The sequence below is a fragment of the Triplophysa dalaica genome, chromosome 21 (genome assembly GCF_015846415.1).
Source record: "Triplophysa dalaica isolate WHDGS20190420 chromosome 21, ASM1584641v1, whole genome shotgun sequence".
NCBI lineage: Eukaryota > Metazoa > Chordata > Actinopteri > Cypriniformes > Nemacheilidae > Triplophysa > Triplophysa dalaica.
In genome coordinates, this window is record NC_079562.1 from 2,856,935 (window position 1) to 2,877,115 (window position 20,181).

At 40.8% G+C, this 20,181-nt stretch overlaps 2 protein-coding genes across 4 annotated transcripts; one reads left to right on the forward strand and one right to left on the reverse strand.

The window, feature by feature from the left end:
• Nucleotides 1-704: 704 nt before the first annotated feature.
• per3 (period circadian clock 3) lies at nt 705-17,202 on the forward strand. Of its 3 annotated transcripts, none has more exons than XM_056734260.1 (23): nt 705-945; nt 3,698-4,197; nt 4,339-4,401; nt 4,822-4,979; nt 5,967-6,085; nt 6,255-6,456; nt 6,554-6,608; nt 6,773-6,912; nt 7,192-7,270; nt 7,388-7,494; nt 7,820-7,976; nt 8,074-8,182; nt 8,268-8,396; nt 8,476-8,584; nt 9,151-9,292; nt 10,279-10,415; nt 10,524-10,709; nt 10,821-11,081; nt 11,159-11,874; nt 12,209-12,383; nt 12,741-12,930; nt 15,465-15,615; nt 15,700-17,202. In XM_056734260.1, exons 2-23 carry the CDS (start codon nt 3,890-3,892, stop codon nt 15,826-15,828), a joined length of 3,822 nt encoding a protein of 1,273 aa, XP_056590238.1. In that variant the 5' UTR covers nt 705-945; nt 3,698-3,889; the 3' UTR covers nt 15,829-17,202. The 3 variants fall into 3 exon arrangements, with proteins under 3 accessions (XP_056590238.1, XP_056590239.1, XP_056590240.1); XM_056734261.1 differs by having other exon boundaries at nt 9,154-9,292; XM_056734262.1 differs by lacking the exons at nt 705-945; nt 4,822-4,979 and having other exon boundaries at nt 3,974-4,197.
• An 811-nt stretch (nt 17,203-18,013) lies between these two features.
• Nucleotides 18,014-19,844, reverse strand: uts2b (urotensin 2, beta). The gene is made up of 4 exons (XM_056735603.1): nt 19,739-19,844; nt 19,296-19,421; nt 18,219-18,262; nt 18,014-18,124 (listed from the first exon to the last, which is right to left on the reverse strand). Exons 1-4 carry the CDS (start codon nt 19,842-19,844, stop codon nt 18,014-18,016), a joined length of 387 nt encoding a protein of 128 aa, XP_056591581.1.
• Nucleotides 19,845-20,181: the final 337 nt, after the last annotated feature.

Here is a 20,181-nt window from a genome sequence, read left to right on the forward strand (position 1 = left end):
TTCTCTAGTCTTATTTATAAACAGTGGGATTATGACGAATTCATTTCAGTCAAGTAAAGCTAAAATAAGTATTCATTATTTTATAAATAATTGGATCACATAAAAATGGCGTAATTTATCTGTAACAATAAAACTGTTTTGGACATTTGCGTTTATCTCATCTGCACATATGGGGGGCGAACTCCAGACATGCCTGCAGCGATTCAATGAAATGACGCTCAATAACCCAGACATAATTTCCCCTTAAAACAGCCAATAGAGATCGGCCAAAAAATTCCTGGTCTACTTTCGCAGCACCCACATAATGACGTCACCCCCACTTTCCATGCCCTATGTAATTTAAAGTCCCAGTGAACCGGAAGTTGCGATCGTTTTTACTTCCGTATTCTGACACATTTTTTAAATATGTCAAAAGGATTTTTTTTAAAGAAAATAACCAACCTTGATAAACTATTTATTTTATTTGCGGAAATATTTCATGAAAAAAATAGAATTTGTGATTTTTTATTTCACTGAGACCTTAAATCCTGCAGCCTCAACCCCTTCGACATTGTTTTCATCGATTGCATAACATGGGGATACACGTGAGTCCAGCAGCAGCCTCGGCGAGACCAGCCCATTGGCCACGTATCGACCGATCAGAACTCGCCCGTGGCGTTAAACCCACCAATGGATGTTGAGTGGGCGTGGCGCCGCCCGTCCGAGCTCACGTTGGATTGATGTGTTGCGCTCCGCTGGAGTAATGGAGGGACGCACGAGAACGAGAGCAAGTGATGGAGAACAGAAATAAACATTATTTCATAAAACTATAATGTCTAGAATTAGGGATTTTATACGGATTTGATCATAAATGGAGTATTAAAAAAAGCAAGAAGCACAGGAAGAAGTTTGAGAACGCACGAAGAGTTTATGAACTTCAAATCTAACTCACTCTTGTGATTTAAGGTATATAACATTTGCATTACGTCATTATTATTGTGTATCACATTAACCTCTCGTTTAGTAAACATGTAATGGTTTGTCTGTGTTATAAACATGGCGTTGTATTATGGTGTTTTGCGCGTGCGTGCGTGCGTGCGTGCTGCTCTACTTACGCGTGTTTGTTATATACATTGACGTTAAACGTTTCTGTATTATTGTGTTTTTGACAGAATTAAATAAGTATAATGCGCGATGTTGGAGGCTGTATGTTAAACACATGGGGTCGTTGGGTTGATTTCAGGACACATCTTTGTTTCCGCAGACTCGTGTCCGTGCATGTGCATTAGTGACACACTGTAACATTTGCTCATGTGTGTTATTACACGAGTTATGAATCCTGTTGTTGAGATAATGTAGTTCATGCGTGTTTTGGTTGGTCATGGGTGATTTCTGACAGATTGGTTGTTTTATACTTAAGTATTTGTTGCAAAATATACCGCCTTGTGGGTCAGTTTTGTGTCATTTTTACGGACGAAGAGCTTTGAAGTTTTGTGTGGCAGTATGTTGATGTTTATGGTCTACTTGTTTTTTTAATTAACCACCTGTATTTGCACTTCAACTATTGCAGCATGTCATTTCTGTTATTGTTTTTGAAGTGCAGTCTTTCTTTTATCTGTAAATCTTATCACAGACCTCACACACACGCAAACAAAAACATGGTTAAATCAATGTTTAACTGTGGTAACAATGGTAAACCATGGTTTTGCTGCAGTAAGTCCTGCAATTAAACCAAATGTGCTGTAAAACTGTGCTTAAACAAATGTTAATCAATATGCCAAATTTTACCTGCGAGAAAATGCATTGAACCCTTGAAATTTCGACTTAGGCCTACTTTGCAGTATAGGATCGCAAATATTCGTGCATAATGTGTTTTAATCTATTAAAATGTTTTTACCTCAAATTTATAGGCAGTGTACATGTTTACCCCAGTAGTTCGCTAACATGTATAGCAGTGCTCCTGGAGGCTCTGGTCTGGAGTTTACGTCCAGCCCCCATCAAACCCATGACCCTGAATATTTCACATTGTTTAGCTGCTTCAGGTGTATTTGCTGAGGGTAAAAGTCAATATCAGTAGGTCTCAACACTGTTTACAGAGCTAAGCTTGTATGTGTGGTAATAAAGAGAGAGGATTGAATAGTGCAAGTATGAAACCTTGCTTGCTTATAGTGTGATTCCGTCTAAAGTCTTGTGTTCTAAAGTAACTTAAAAACAACTGCAGCAGGCGTGGTGCAGACGGGTCACGACCCCATAATGACCAGATCTGGTGTAATAAATAGGCACAGAGAGCAGAATAAAGCAATAAGCCCCGGGAAGCAGTGGGTTGCAGTGCATTTTATAACCAGAAAGGTCGTTGTGGCCTGACGTTAAACAGAGTGTTTTAAACCCTCTTAGCTGTTTAAATTTACTTGTAACACACTGCTTCGCAAGGCTTATTGCTTTCATACAACGGTTAATCGATTTGCGTCGCAAGGTTTCTTAAAAAAGTAAATAAAGCAATATTTAGGCCATGTAATGCGGTCAGCGGTTATAAATGGGGTATTTTATAACGGCTTAGAACTAGGCTCAACCAATCAGAATCAAGGACCAGAACTGACAACACAAGTTTCTCCTTCATCATTGGACGTTTCAAACAATTGTAAGGTTCCGTCACCACATCGGAAAAGTCAGCCTTTCATTCGATTGGACAATAGGAAAAAAGGCGCATGACATCAAGCGCTTTTCTGCTCAGACTTGAGGGGTTTTTACAACTTCAGAGCGCTCCGTCAAAAAATTAGATTTAATAATGTTTTTTGGGTGGATCAAAAATGGCATTACTGTGAAGAACCTTTTGCAGCAGCATATACATTTTTAAGAGTGTATAGTGATTTAGGGGTGGGATTTTTTTTACATGGGATGGGCCGACAAAAAAAACCCATATAGATGAAGATGAACACCCTAGCAACCAATAAGCAATGCTCCAGTAACCATCTATAACACTCTAGTAATCACCCAGAACTCCTAGCAACCACATTCACATAGAAAGCCCACGTAACCATAAACATGTATTAAATAAAAAAAAACTCTTACGCAACTAGTAGTTCCATATGAAAATCAATCACAGTTTTAATATAGGAAAAGTGTAGTTCTTGTAAACATAGATTTATTTCCAACATGATTTAAACCCATGTTTGGTTTATTTTTAATAAAACTATAGTCAATTTTCATATAAGGGACCCTGGAGCCCACCCAGATCCCCCAAAATTCTGTCCGCACGTTTACATGTAGAAATCTACTCTTAAGGTTTTCGGCTTAAGGTAGCACCTGCTTGCAGAACAATAACGTATAAACATGTGTTTCTGACATGTGAAACTGGTGGGACTTACTGTGAACTGATTGAACCGATTATGTAAGATGTTCAGGAAGAAGTCTCGTATACGTTTAGCTCCCTGAATAAAGCCAGTCTGTTATGTAATACGCTGTCGTCATTGGATGACACCGTCAGCCTGTTGTTTTGTTTTGAAATACGAAAAGTGATATGACGATGTTCACACTCTGCCATGTTATACTGCATGAGTGCCAAAATGTATTTTTTCTATTCAAATGTTATCAGACATGATAAAAAAGAGCGATAAATTATGTGTAGGTTGCTTTGTTCAAAAATTTTCTTTGCTCTGATATGCAAACATTGAATGATTTGACATTTGTAAAGGTTTATTATAATTTATTTTTCTCGCAGTTCTCCGCAAACTCCATCACCATGCAAGGCTGTGTAAAGCAACAATTACATTCACCCTAGTAAAACATGGTGAATGTGGATTATACATCAGATGAGGATTGTTAATGTGGTCCAAAGCAGAGAAGCAGCTAGATTCAGGAGCGCAGGATCAATAGAGGAGGCCAGGGGTCGGTGAAGGACTCTGATAAGGGAATGCCAGGAGGAGACGGCTTTCACGATGGAGAAGAGGAGATCTCTTCTCCAAGCTCCAGCGAGCGGGCAGGGCAAGCGGAGCAAACGGAGGGCAGACAGGACCCAAGAACCGAGGAGCGGCGAGGATTGGCAGGATGCGAGGAGAGCGGAGGGGATCGCTCGCAGGAACAGGCACAGGATGATGTGGATATGAACAGCAGCCACGACTCCAGCAGTTGTAATGACAGCGTCGGCAGGTCACGACATCATTGCTCGTCCTCTGCAAATTGCAGCCCGGGAAGCACCACGGGATCAGGAAGCACTAAGAGGTACAATGAAAAAAGAATCTCAACGAAAACCTATTTTTGGAGAAGAATAGGGACTAAACTATCTATCAGCGGAATAGCACAGTTTGGTATGTAACATTTGACTCCTGCTCGAGTGAATTTCTTTTCGTTTTTTATCTTCAGCTCCAAATCTGACGCTTGTTCCTCATCCTCCAGTTATCACAGCGGCCGTCATACACAGTGCAGGTAAACTAACACGATCCAAAATCATTGCAATTTTTTATTTCCTCATTCTCTTAAAGTCGTGCTGAAGTGGCAAACCTTCTCTGCTGATGTCATCTGGACAGTATGAGCTGAAACTCCCACTTTTCTAGATCAAATCAATTTGCAGCGGCAAAAACAAACCACACCCTGACACCCCTAAAAACTGATTATTAATATTGTGATAAAATTACATACATGATAATATTGTAAGAAATTCCAGTGCCAGTATTTGGTTGAGACCATTTATTACAATTCAGTGGATATTGCGATAATAATATTATCAGGAACTCTTATAGGCACGGTAATCGTGTCTTTATATTTTGACAGTTCTAGTCTGAGAATGACAACTTTGAATGTTAATGTAAAGAATATATAAGGTCAGACATGTGTATGTGTGTGAAGTGAGCAGACGGAGCACGACCGCAAGCAGACGCGCTGTGAGATGATGCAGACGGTCCATGAGATGAAGAAGCGTCTGCCGTCTGAGAAGAGGATGCGAAGTAAAGCCAGTACTGTAGAAGCTCTGAACTATGCATTAAACTGTGTCAAACAAGTCCAAGGTAAACACTCACACAGTAATGAGAAACCTTGTCATTTAGTATTCTTAGTATTTATATACTTTCTACAGCTCATTTATGAAGATAGTTTAGCACGTCCCTGAAATAAAAATGGCCTGGAGGCAGTACACCAGACTGAGATGTACAGTAGAAAGTCTCTGGTTATGTAAGAGTCAGTTGGCTCTGTCTGCAGGAAGGGTGGGTCTGATCCACTATTAACAACTGCCAAATCTGTTCACAATGTTCATTTATCTTCTGTGATACAAATCTGTACATGTATGTCACCCTTGCTTAGTGTGTACTGTATTAAAGGTTTATAATGAGAAGTTTGTAGTAAGGTGATATGTGCTAATGTTTTCTGTACGATCTCATCATGTGTGTCAGATATATTAACTACAAACTTAAACTATTCAAATATTTATGTTAATTGAAATCAAAAACTTACACCTGACGAAAATGAGAAAATTTGGCTATAAATGGAATAAGTTCAAGTTGAGGCACTAAAATGAGTAACGATAAAAAATTCTGCTAAAACCAAACTAAAACCACAATAGTGAATTAAACCTATTTAGCAATATTGTTAAAAATGACAAAAGCACATAACAAAATTGCTGAAAATTAAACAAAAATTCCATGAATGCTCAAATGATAACCATAAAAGCTGAAATAACTCTGGGCTTCAGATTTTCACATGTAAATATTTGTTTTTGACGGTTGTGGCACGATGTTCAGTGATGTCATACATTTTATTGATGCATTTGGTTTTATTCATTGTATTTAGTTTGTATGCATGTTTGTAATGCCTTAAGAAAATGTTAAATCATTTCTAAAATTATATTTAGTTGTAAGAATGACTAACTTTGGACATAAGAAGAGGTGTAGTGTGTCTTTGATTTAATGTCTTTTGCTCCAACTGTGATTCACTGTATTCTGGCTTATGGTTTGGTCACATGCTCACTCCGGTTCTGTTGTCTTTTCTGCCCCCTGTAGCAAACAGCGAGTACTACAACTTACTGATGAGCAGCGGTGTGGAGGAGAGGCGAGATGCGACCGTGTGCACGCTCGAGGAGCTGGAGGGGATCACGTCAGAACACACCCTGAAAAACACAGTACGTTCCTTCTACCTTTCGTTCTCTGAAAATGAGCAAGTTCATGGGTTCTAATCCCAGAGAACGCATATTCATACCACAAAATGTGTAGCTTGAATGTGTGTGACTTCGGAAAAAAGCATCTTCCACATGCAGTTCACTGGTTCACTGGTTTCTATGCTTTTTTTAGGACACATTTGCGGTGGTTTTCTCTCTGGCCACCGGGAAGGTGGTTTATGCGTCTGAACAAGCGTCCGGCGTGCTTCACTGCAAGCGCAGATTTCTGGAATCTGCAAAGTTTGTGGAGCTGCTGTACCATCAGGATGTCAATGTGTTTTATTCGTGCACGGCACAACCATGTCTGCCGCCCTGGAATGTGGGCACGGACAGCGGTGAGTCGATCGACGGTTGTCACTGGTCATTCCAGATCACAATAAATCTTATCAAGTAATACAATCTTGTGTTTATGATTGTCATCTTTCTTTCTAGTGGCACTTTTATTTGAATGCTCCCAGGTCCCCAAATCCTTCTTCTGTCGGATCAGGTCGGTGCATTTCTTCATATTACCTGCACACGTGCAGACATTTATCTCAACTTAATGAATGTACAGCAATCAGTTCCATTCTGAAATGCATGAGTTTTTTTGGAGATTATATATCGTTAATACTTCATTCTCATCTGAAATGTCTTATTAATGTGTGTGTTTAGAGGAGGGAAGGATAGAGATGGTGAGATGCGCTATAGTCCGTTCCGCATCACGCCGTATCTGCTGAAGGTTCAGGGGGCGGGTGGAGAACCAGACCCGTGCTGTCTGGCCCTGGCCGAACGCATCATCTCAGGATATGAGGGTTAGTGCTTCTCAGAATCCCCCATACTTCAACTGTGTGTAACGTGTACTGTATAACATATTTTTGGTTTAATTTGTTTAATTTCCGAAGTCACATTTGATTTGTTATTCAGTAGTATTGATAAGTTTATATAAATGTTTATAAAATAGAAATACACTTTAAAAGGGGGTGTGCATATTGGACAAAAGAGTATGCTGTTGTGTAATTCATAAAACATTAATTTCCTTTGAGTTGACACCTGTTTATTTATGTTTGTTTATTTTCTATGTTTGTCCCCAGCCCCACGCATTCCTATGGACAAGCGCATATTTAGCACAACACATTCTCCAGGCTGTGTGTTTTTAGAAGTGGATGACCGGTGAGCGGTTTTAATACTAAATTGATAATATGGGCATGATATTAAAAACTTAAATTTGATTTCTGTTGCAAAACTTGTTACTTTGTCAAAATAATCATATTTGTGATCTGTGTGCAGAGTGGTGCCGTTGCTCGGTTACCTCCCTCAAGATCTGATCGGTACCTCAATTCTTACCTGTTTGCATCCAGACGATCGTCTGCTCATGCTGGCCATGCACCGCAAGAGTACGTACACTATACTGTATGCTTCTGTCTTCAAAGTCTTGGATGAGAGTATCTGTCCAGAGCAGTATTTAAGATCTATCCAAAATCAGATATCAAAGGAAAATGCACCGCATGCTCTTAGTCACAAAATACCCGTTGATGCTCTGCATATTTATAAGTCAGCATTTTTTTTATAAATACACTGAGGTAATGAACACTCATTACAGAAATCCGTTTAAGATGCTTGTGTGCCTGATTTGCATAAGTTGATTTAATTTAGTGAACTGTGAGTCATAATTTTCTCATTAACCTTTATATTAATCATAATGCTGTTTTATCTCCTCAGTTCTGAAGTACGCGGGCCAGCCTCCGTTTGAGCATTCGCCCATCCGCTTCCGCTGTCAGAACGGAGACTACGTCACTCTTGACTCCAGCTGGTCCAGTTTCATCAACCCCTGGAGCCGTAAGGTGGCCTTCATCATCGGCCGGCACAAAGTTCACACGTAAGTAGAAGGTTAAGACCGTTCTCGATAATAGGTTTACACACGATTGCACTCTTCCAAATAATCTAAACCTGTTTTTTATGCATTTGGATTGAAGTGGTCCTCTGAACGAGGATGTTTTCGCTGCGAGCAGAATAGCCGAGCTGCCCGTCATGTGTGAGGATGTCAAAGAGATTCAGGCTTTGATCTACAAACTTTTCCTGCAGGTGAGAGATCACACAAACCTGAACCGCTGTATGATGAAGTAAAATGCATTCTGAGCTCATGTGATGGTGTCTGTCTCATGTTCAGCCCGTTCATAACAACGGTTCCAGTGGTTATGGAAGTCTGGGTAGTAACGGCTCTCATGAGCACTACATCAGCGTGGCCTCATCCAGCGACAGTAACGGCAACCTCTGGGAGGATTCGCACAGAGAACCGGTTTGTCAGACCTGTACATTTTACTGCAAGGTGATAAAAAGTGTGTCTTTTTTCTCAAAGGGTTTTTGTGTTTCGTCAGATGACGTTACATCAGATATGTGCCTACGTCAATAAAGTTAAGAATTGGGGTCAGCAAGCGTTTCTTGACTCCAGGAGAAAACCCACACCACAACATCCGGCCACTGCAGGTACTGACATGGATACATGTGAATACATACAACTCTATTTTGATTATTTACAGGTAAATGTAAACACATAAAAAAGCCAACACAGCACAGTCCAAACTTAAAGTGGTCATATGACATGGCTAAAACGAAGATAAGGGTTTGTTTTAGATGTAAAGCAATGTGTATACACGATTTCCGGTTAAAAACACTGTATTTTCCAAATACTGTGCATGTTTGTATCTCCTTGTACCGCCTCTCTGAAACGTGCAGATTTTTTACAAAGCTCATCGCTCTGAAAAGCAAGGTGTGCCATGATTGGCCAGTTAACCAGTGCGTGGTGATTGGTCAATCACTGCAAGAGTATGATGGAAATGTAATGCTTCTTATACATGCTAGGCAACTAGATGCTAGGCAACATGCTAGAAAACACGTATTTGCGCCATAAGACACCTTTATGATATCTTATGATTTATAAATAAATACAAATTGAGCATATTTAAGAGCATAAATTATAACCTGCTATTCTGCGAAGTCACCAAAACCCATACTGGCAAAAGTCTGTAAAGAGGATCTGTGTTTGTTTCCAGCAGTGTCGGGAGCCAGCGTTCTGCCCGAGGGCACTCGGGGTTTGGGAATCAGAGCTCATCTGAAGCAGTCTCTACAGGAGGCCAGAAAACAGTCACACATTCCCTCTTACCAACAGATCAACTGTGTGGACAGTATCATCAGGTGAGAGACGCTAGTGCAAGTCGATCGTCGCGTGACATCAAAGTACAGCGATTTGAAAGCTATAATGTCAAACGTTGATCGGTCTGCGCAGCAGCGTGTGATGTCTACCGCACCTGCTAATATCATCAATGACAAAACTAGACATTCTGAAAACTGTAATAGATAACTGTAGCCACTGTTTTGTCATTTCTGTTTGAAACAAAGTTGCAGGTTACTTTACATGAGTTGAAGTCTTTGTGTCAATCTGGCATTTACCACAAAATCGTACCCGACAGCTCAACTTCTAAATGATCTAAAAAATCATAAGCTTACCATTGTGGTAAGAAAACATTTTTTTTGTGAATTTCTGATCAAAAATTTTATTTATCCCTCCCAAAATGTTCAGTTTTTAGTCAAACTGTTGGTGTTTGAGTATTATTGTTGAAAATAATTTAAAACGTTGACTCCACTATCCTTACATATTTTCAGTGTTGTGTGTAACTAGTTACTAAGCAATTAGTTACTGTAATTTAATAACATTTCTCATGAAAAAGTAAATTACGGGATTACTCTTGTTACTTTTGATGTAATTTAACTAAATACTTTGTGTAATGTGGGAGGCAATAGTGGAATTGACATCAAAATTTAAAGTCTAACTTATAATTCTCACATTTGTAATACTTTGGTAAGTAAATAAGAGTACTTTATTTAGTTTAATATTATTTATTAGATATGCTGTTTCTTGTCCATCCTTGAATCACCTTGAATCAAACTAATCAAGGTTGATATGGAATATAGAAAGAAATCAGTAATAAGTAACTAAATACTTTTTGGAGAGAGTAATTTGTACAGTAATCTAATTACACTATTGAATATGTAATTAGTAACTAGTAATTCATTACTTTTTCAGAGTAACTTGCCCAACACTGCATATTATACAGTTTATCTTTGAATGGCGTTCACATTTATTTTATGGAAGTTGCTGATTTCCGTCTGTCTTTCTGTAGATATCTGGAGAGCTGTACGACATCTGCTCTCAAACGGAAGAATGAATCTCGTTCCATAGCTACCTCTTCATCTTCATCCATGTCTGAGGAAGATAAACCTCCGGCGACCGCACACGGAGATGCTGCCAACACAGATGGTTAGAACCTTACCTATCCTTTCCAGCCTGCATTATGAAATCATCAGTCGTGCAAATAATATCCAATAAATGTAAAATCCATATTCCACTGATTTCTTACCATTGCAGAAGCTGCGCTCGAGGGTGGCAATAGGCTGGACAGTCAGGTGTCGGCGCGTTCGGCCACTGCGGCTGCGGTGGTTAGAGCTCCGCTCACTGACATCACGTTGTCCACGGAGGCCATGAGCGTGGTGTCCATCACCAGTCAATGCAGTTACAGCAGCACCATAGTACACGTGCCACAACCCGAGTCAGGTACCAGTTTAACCAATGGCACTTCTTACGTTTATTTGAAGGAAACAGCACAATCACGCTGTGAATAGTTCAACTGCAAAATGAGCATTATTTCATACTTTCTTTTCCCAGAGGTCACTGCCTTAGAAGATGCTCCAATGTGGAGCGAGCCGGCAGGCTCCGCCCCCACCCCTGCATGCCCCACCCCCAGGACCTCCTCAGCCTCTCAGGAGGAGTTGTTGGTGGTGGGTCTCACTAAAAAGGTGCTATCGGCCCACACTCAGAAAGAGGAGCAGCAGTTTGTCAATCGTTTCCGTCATCGTGTCCTGCAGAGTCCCTACAGCTCGTACCTCCAACAGGACAACAGTAGCATGACCCACTCCCATCACAGAGGTGTTGTTTATTGTGTTCCTCATCCAAATTGACTTAAAAATGGACTTAATACAATTAATACATCTCTTTGTGTCCAGGTGATGTTGTCCGACCTCCTAACAAACACAAACGACAGAAACCAGAGGACTCATCTGACAGCTATGGTTCACAGCCGGGCAACTACTGGTCTCTTCCTAGGTACCCAGGAGCTCCGCATTCCTCGAGGCCTTCCTCAGAATCATCTCAACCTCTGCCATCCAACATTGGCTTTGTGCCGCCCATGGCTGTGCCGGTGCAGACGGGCCCATACTTGACCGTTGTTGGCCCGGAGCAGCAGTCTGGGGTGCCCTTGATGGTTCAACCTGACCAAGGCCTCCAGAACCTCCAACAGCCCGTGAGCCCCGTTATGTTCGTCCTACTCCCCGGCCTCCCTGGCTACCCTCCCAACTTTGGCATGTACCCCCAGGCGATTCCTGTCACGCCAACGGGGTTCGCTCCCCAGCCTCATTACAATATGGGTGGGTACGTCCCCCCCGGCGCTTACATGCCGCTTGGGTCTCCGATGCAAGGGAATTTCGCATGGTCCTCCGCCACAGGAGTTGGTACGCCTCAGGATGCCGCCCCCGTGGCCAACTCGATATCCACACCTTGGTTGGGAGACGACCTAGATGCGGCACAGCCCACTGCTCTGTTCTCCAGCTCACGCTCCAGCTCACCCATCCAGCTGAACCTGCTTCAGGAAGAGCTGACCAAACCATCAGAGTCCCTGAACAGCTCTGGACCAGAGAGTCTGCATGAGCATAACGCCAATGCGGTGAGACTGGAATGCTGGGTCACATCTTGTTTCCATGGTTACCATTGCCATTAAATGAATATAAGTACAAAGTCATGACGATTTGAGTCAATTTGATTCAGTATAACAAAAATGTTATTCTATAAACAGAGGTGGCAATAGTAAGAAAACCATTATGTAGAATTTTATAAATGCACTACAAAAATAACATCTAATCAAATTCAATTCATTCAAATTTTCATCTGATAATTAAAGATAATCAGATAATTATTTTGAGACATCAGTGTGTTTTAGTAATAAATAGGAATGAATAAGGTTTTGGCTTTAGTACGAAGGTCTTTTTGTGTGGTCACAGGACGGTAACCAGGACGCTCATTCCAGCTCCAGCGAAATGCTCGATCAGCTTCTCCAAGAGGACGCTCGCTCGGGAACCGGCTCCAACGCTTCTTGCAGCGGCTCTGGAGAGTCCGGCGGGTCTCTGGGTTCCGGGTCTGGACTCGGTTCTAATGGAACGTCCACCAGTCATACCGGTGCTGTTCAAAATCACGGAATTATAAATGTTTACCAGTGTGTAGGATAAAGCTTTTGGTTGGTCAGATGTTTTTTTTTTTAAACAAACAGTAGTATTTACTCACCGTCTTGTTGTTCCAAACTATAAATGATAAAAAGACAGTATAACATACAGTATATAATACACTTGATCATTATAGTTATAATATCTATAAAGTCAATTTTTTTTATATGTTTTAATAGTGTTTGAAGCAAGAAAAAATTGATGTTATTTCATCTCTTCCTTACAATAGAGACATCCACAAACTCTCCCTTTAAATCAAAAAATGTCCTTGTGATGTCATCACACTGACCATCAGTGTTTTTCCCGATCATAGGCAGCAGCAAGTACTTCGCCAGCAACGATTCGTCAGATACGTCGCGGAAGGCACGCAAGTCCGCGGAAACCCACGACAGGGAGAGTGCGGCCTTCAAGAAGCACCCGCTCCTTCAAGAGGACAGTCCGCTGTGGACCATGATCAAACAGACCCCAGAACCAATCATGATGACCTATCAGATCAGCCCCAGGTATCAAACCTCACCCACACCCGAAGAACCCCTCTCTCTCTCTGTCTCTACATACCTGCAAAAGTCTTTTCATAAAGATTCACTGTTTTGAATAAAAAATAGGTAATTTATGTGAATCGTGTAAATCCGAAGAGGGTATTTTTTCATGGGGGGTCTCTGACATCTTCTCTCGAGCGTCTGAATTGTCTTTGGTCCAGCACCTGGATTCGTTTGGCCAACCAGAAACAAGATAACAGCTAACAGCCTCGTCTTTTTTGGCCTTTGGGCCAACCAGAATCAAGATAACAGCATCGTCTTTGGTCCTTGGGCCAACCAGAATCACGTGTTCCATACGTCATGTTTGTGCCCGTGAAAAGAATTGCTAAAAGGTACGAACGCAAAGTGTCTGTCAAAGAGAAAATGGTGTTGATATTTATTATTCAGTACACCCGTGTGTTCAAACGGCTATGTTTTGAGACAGGGCAGTGCACAGGGGGCGGCCCGGTGGCTAGAGCCACTTCCCCTTTGCACTCATCCTCTAAAGTGCCCCTCTTAACCCAACCTCCGGGCAGCTATCCTTTCAAGATCTCGGCTAAAATATGTCTGTTAACACTCCGATAAACCTCCTCTGATTCCGCTTATCCGCTCCGTGTTTTCCCGCTCGCTTCCCAGTATCACTCACAGGCAGTCTCTGTCCGTGCGCTGGAGTGAAGACGACAGTTTCAGATGCTCATCCCATCACTGTAAGGACATTATCCACATTACTGACATCACATTGCTTGATGCACAGAATTAATAATTTGATAGTTTGTATTTTTGTTTGTAATGTTTTCAATTCAGTTTTATTTGAAAACTGTTTTTCAAGTTTTATTTTTATAGCAATTTTCACAATGTGCATTGTTCCAAAGCAACAAAAAACATTAGAAAAACAGAAAAACTCAGAAAAGGTAAAAAAACAGCACTGTGCATGGCGTTTATAGAACAAGCAAGATCATTCTAGTAAATAATATCAAATAAATGCAGTTTCCCGGTGGGGAAGCCAACACGGCCCTTTGGCGAGGAACCCAGATTCCAATGATGACTAAATGGAGAAAAAATTCTTGGTAGAAACCAGTCTCAGTCAGGAGGAACAGGTCCCCTTTGAAGTGTCACAGTTGCAAAGTCACAGACCAAGATCGGTCTCAAGTACTAAAACACTAGCAAGCACTTTGCTTCCAAGGGACATGCATCCAGTTTGTGTTTAGAAAGACCTAATGGGATAGGTCAGCCAAAAACTCCAATTTGCCGTTTATTTACTCTCCCTCAGGCCATCCGAGATATAGGTGAAATATTTTCTTGAGTAGAACCATAAAGAAGATTGTTTGGTAAAGCCCTATCTGCTCAATATAATGGCAGTCTATGGGGTCCACCTGTCTTAAGAGTTGCTAAAGCACAAAATTCCAAAAAGCGGCTCCTGGCGACATGTTAACGTTTCGTGAAGCGAATCGTTTGATATTTTCATAAAACTGAACGTCATTTTTAACAATATTAGCCATAATGTGCAGCCTCTGCACACAATCGCAATCTTCTTCTTGAAGTATGTGGTGGCGGAGGCATACCAGCGTCTGGTACGTTTAGCACCACCTGCAGAAAGGGAGTGTTGAGGCTGTACAGTATTGCTAAAATAATAAAAAATGACGTTCAGTTTTATGAAAATATCAAGCGAGTCACTTCACGAAACGTCGACATGTCACCAGGAGCCACTTTTTGTAATTATGTGTTTAAGGACTTAGAACGGCGGACCCCATATACTCCCATTACATGAAGCAGAGAGGGCTGCAGATTTACCAAACAATCTTCTTTATGGTTCTACTCAAGAAAAAATGTCTCCTACATCTCGGATGACCTGGGGGTGAGTAAATAAACGGCAAATTGGAGTTTTTGGCTGAACTATCTCTTTAAGGTTACCCAACACCTCTCAGAAAATGTAGACAAATGAAGATCATTTTAGATGTTTAATTACGGCTTGGAGCATTGTGATCGCAAGACGAGGGCAATCTATTTCTCAAATTCGACCAAAATCCATATTTTTATATATACTGCTGCTCCGTAGGTGTCATGTGGTGCACTTAAAAAACTTGTGCAGTCCAAAAGCCTGAAGAAAATGACGATAAACCCCCCCCCCCTCGTATGGCTGTCACCTTTTCACCTCTTCCGAGTTTGCAGGTCTGTCTCTAAAACCGGGGTTCCACCTGCGAATCCCGAGGGGAAACGTGAGGTTTTGAGCATCTCTTTCCACAGGAGAAAGAGAGTGCTGGCCGGCTCTCGCTGAGGTAGTTCCGACAAAGCTAAATGTCTCATTGCACTGTCCACCCTGTTACCCTGAGGTAGGTGATTTCAGGCGACGGTCCACAATGAGACCGGTGTTAAGCGGATGATAGTAAACCACATGGTTATGAACGGAGGTCAGGGCGAGTCTGAGTAGATGAGCTGTTTTGTAAAACACTGCTTAGTTGTCAAAACGGGCCATTTGAAGTGGCCGTGTGTTTTTATTATGTGTATGCATGTTCTTCCAGGGATCAGGCGCAGGTTTTGCAGGCCGACCGGGAGAAACTCCTTCTGATGCAGCCCATGCAACCTTGGTTCACGCAGGAACAGAAAAAAGAGCTTGTTGAGGTTCATCCGTGGATCAAACACCACACGGTCCCGCAGGAGATAGACACACAGGTCTGAAACACTTCGGTACTGACAAAAATGATATTACCTATAGCGTAAAACTATAGTCATGAGTTGAAATAATCTTTTTTTTAGGGATGTGTAAGTTGTACCAATTCTCCAATGGAACCGGGAGAGGAACTTGCTCTATACAGTGACACTCCGGACCTTACCACGCCCGACAGCACCTCTCCACAGTCGTGGGACTCCAGCACAGACACCTGATAGCAGTCCCAAAACGCTCTGTACTAACACATACCGGCATCTCCCGATCTGCAGACCCCGCAGGACAAACCGACGCCCACATCCGTGTGTCACTGTCATACTCTACCCAAAGACACAAGCGGGGCGAGTCCTCTGCACATGGATGTAACAGTACCATCACAGGAGGTGCCCAGCTCCCCATGTGAGCCTTCGCCATCTCTTCTGTCGTCCGTTTGCAGATCGTAGACCCAAACAACTGTGAACGTCTGACTGTGATTGGTAGTGATGTCATGTGTATTTGAAAAGCCCACTTTTTTTTTAAGAAATCACATAAGTGTGTTATGAATGTGGAAGCTACCACTCCAGCCAGCATTTCTAGACACGGCTTGCATTCGTTACGACATGTTAAATCTCACCAAAAGAGATGAACTCTTGCGCAGATGTACAGTATGTTCAAAAATGCCCCGTGGGGCAAACACTTGCCACCAAATCTGAGAGGATCTACAGATGTTTTTTACACAGTTTCTACAGCGTGAAGATATTTACTCCAATTTATTTTGTCATTTCATCTCAGTCCTGTGTTGGTCTTCTGTCATGTTGGTTTGTCTTTATCTTAATGTATTTTTCTCCCCGTTTAATTAAATTTAAGCAAAGATGTTCATGCAAAGTTATCTTGAAACCGTGATGACAATCTTTCATTTGAGTATTGTTTCTCCCAACTGTTCGTTTAAATGCGACCTTTAAGTCCCTGTGAATCAGACGTTGCGATCGTTTTTACTTCCGTATTTCCGAGTGAAATGGAATTTCGAATGAGAAAATACAGTGCGTGGCCTTTGACTTTTCTTCGATTTGATTGGATGTATAAACAGCCGTTGCATTTTGAAATGGAAATGGATCTGGCTGCGGACTTGACAGTTCAAGGGGAGGAGTTAACGGATGCTCCGCCCATGCTGTCTAACATATGTCATGGATAGTCACTGTAGGACAGAAGTGGATTTTCCGATTTTAACTGAAGATTTTGAGGGCACACGAATTTCAAAAAGAGAATGTCCAACATTGATAAACTATTTACAATAAACACTGCAGCATTTCATGAAAAAATAGGCATTGTGATTCTTTAACTCACTGCAACTTTAAATATGTCAGTATTATTTTTTCTTTGTTTAATTGCAAAACATTTTTTTCTACTTCATATGTTACTGAAAGGTGTATTAATGATATAAAACTCAAATAATGCTTGTGGGTATGGACAATTTTCTCATGTCTTCTCCTTTGAAGCTTACGAAACTTTGCTTAGGTCAAATTTTACCTTAAAAATCCAAAAGAGAAAGAGAAAAAAATTGAATTAAAAAATGCAAATGCGATGCATATTTTGCATTCAAACCTTGGGACTTATATGAGTGATTTGTGTGTTGGAGAATTATTCAAATGACAAAAATACACATGGTGAAATGTGACGATTCACTCAAACCGGACGAATTCAAAACCGCTTGTAATATTTTCTCATTTACACCTCTCACCAAAGCTCCAATATCTCTCAAAATTTTAATTTATTGAACTGTTGTGTTTCGTGAGCTTGCTCATGTGGTGTTCACCTGTCACAACTAGAATTTGTTCTTACGTTTTTATAGATTGTGTTGAAGTAGATGATGGCTGAACCGTCTCTCCCATAACATTAAATGTACATGTACAGTTTTTGATTAAAGATACGTTTTTGTACAGTTTATAGTAAAAAAAAACATGTAAGTAACAGTACAATGTGTTTTACAAAAAATTAAAAATACAGGTATCTGTTCTAAAAAAAGCCATTTTGTGTCTAATTCAGGGAAATAGTTTGTGACACTACGTGATAATTATAAATAAAAGACCACAGTGAGTTGAACTGTTTTGTTAAACGTCAATCCACATGCACTTCAACAGACTAAAATACTCTTATAGAGTTCATGTTTGTATTAGTATTTGTATTAGTGATGTTCTAACTATACAAACACTGACCAAATAAGCTTTTTTAAACATATTTACTTTATTTACATCTGAGCTTAAGCACAGTCATTAAAAGACACATTTTCACCAAACGGTTTTGTTAAATTTAGTGCATCAGGTCCACATCATGTTTGCATGAAAACACATGAGAAGTGTGTGAGAACACCCGCAGGTACATGTATATGTGTGTCAGTGCTTGTGTGTTTGTCCCGTCTTGATATTTTCACACGCAGTATTTCCAGAAACACTCTGTATTGCTTCCTCTCTTGTGGTATTGCTTCCTGCCGCCCAGGAAACGACTGAGAGGATTCATCAGCGGCTTCTCCAGCAGAACCTGAACGACACGCAGTCAGAATTGCTCGACGTAAAACATTCACTTAACTGAGTAACCGTGTGTTTTGTTTAATCTGTTTTCTTCATTAACTTACTTCTTTCAGAGCTTGGCCGGGAACAAATCCAGCTGTTCTGATACCTGTGAGAAAAGATGAATGTTAAAGGGATAGTTCACTTAAAAATGAAATTTCTGTCATGAATTACTCACTCTCTAGTTGTTCCAAAGCTTCATAAATGTCTTTGTTTGGATGAACACAGAAGGATGTTTGGACAAACAGTTCTTTGACCCCATTGTCTACCATAGTAGGAAAAATGACAATTGTATAGTCAAAAGTGCCCCAGAACTGTTTGCTTGCCCACATTCTTCAGAAAATATCTTCTTTTGTGTTCATCGGATCAGAAATAAATTATAAAATAATTTTATAAAAATTATAATCCTACTATGGTAGTCAATAGGGTCCAAGAAATGTCTGGTTAAAAGCATTCTTCCAAATATCTTCTTTTGTGTTCATCAGAACAACAAAATATAAAATGTAATTTTATAAAAATTATAATCATACTATGGTGGTCAATAGGGTCCAAGAAGTGTCTGGTTAAAAGCATTCTTCCAAATATCTTTCTTTGTGTTCATCAGATATATCAAATTTATACGGATTTAGAACAACTCAAAGGTGAGTAAATGATGAGAATTGTTATTTTCGGGTGAACTATTCCTTTAATGCCTCAGCAGGGTGAATAACCAGCTGATATTCCCATCAGATGTCACAGATGAACCATACAAATTAAACGTCTTAAAATGAGAAAAATAGAAAATAGAGTGCTCATATACCAACTAGAGAAACTTGGAGAAAGTCACTACGTTTTGTCAACATTTCATATGTGATATCTCAAATAAAAGTAATTTTTCACCCTCTTGTCATTCCAAACCAGTTTGACTTTCTTTCTTCTGCAGAACACAAAAGAAGATATTTTGAAGAATGTTGATAACCAAACAACTTTGTGGTTTTGGGTTTATACAATAGAAGTCAATGGGGGCCAGAGACATTTCTCAAAATACCGTCTTCTGTGTCAAATGAAGAGTCAAATAAAGGTTTTGAATGACATGAGGGTAAAAAAATGTTTTTCCCTGAACAAGTTTTGTTAATGCTACAGAACAGAAAGCAGCATCTCACTGTCGCGGCTGAGGTCTCCTGTGATGATGGACGGGTAGCCGAATCCTGCAGAGCCCTGGGACAAAAACGCTTGCTCTGAGTAACTCAGATCTTCTGGACTGACCAGCTGATCGTCTTCTACAAGAACTACCAGAGAGAGGATCACAGATGAAATCTCAAACATTTCTCATTAATGAGTTTCAATGGAGAGCAAATATACATTTTTGATTAAGTCTGCATCTCTGACATTTCTCCTTAGAAAAAGAGTCTGAAATCTCACAAATGTCTCCATTTGAGGTTTAGAAGAGATCTCAACAATGACAAACTAAGCCCAGATTTCCCAAGATGCAAAAGTCAATGTTATTAAAGATCTCAATATGAACTCAAACATTTCTCATCAAATTCACCCAAACCCTGATTATTTTACCTCTTGACGTGTGTGTCGAGCAGAAGAGAGCTCTCACCTGGCCTGCCGTAGGTCATGTCCCCTGTCTGCACGACCGGATGTCCGAGCATCACCTCCAGGACGGTGAGAAGTACAGCAATACACAGATGCAGTTTACAGATCATGATGACACGTAGGCTACACACAAATGCACACAAAGTCCTTCCCTTGTGACTTCAGCCGGGAGGTCTGGTCTCAACGCACCCGTCCTGTTACTACCCCTATCTTATATACTTCTCAAAAGCACCTCCACGTTACGTCTCCCAATCTCCATCACGGATGCGCTTGTGCATATTCCGTGCTTGTAAATTCACAGAGGACGGATGAATGGATCAATAAAAGTGAGAGACAGTCACAGACTTTGTGCGTCAGTGACGGGCCGCAGTCTTTTACCAGGCCAGAATCTAATCCAGCCAAGTTCATAAATCCAGCGAACGCAGGTGGGAAAGCAGCACTCGCGGG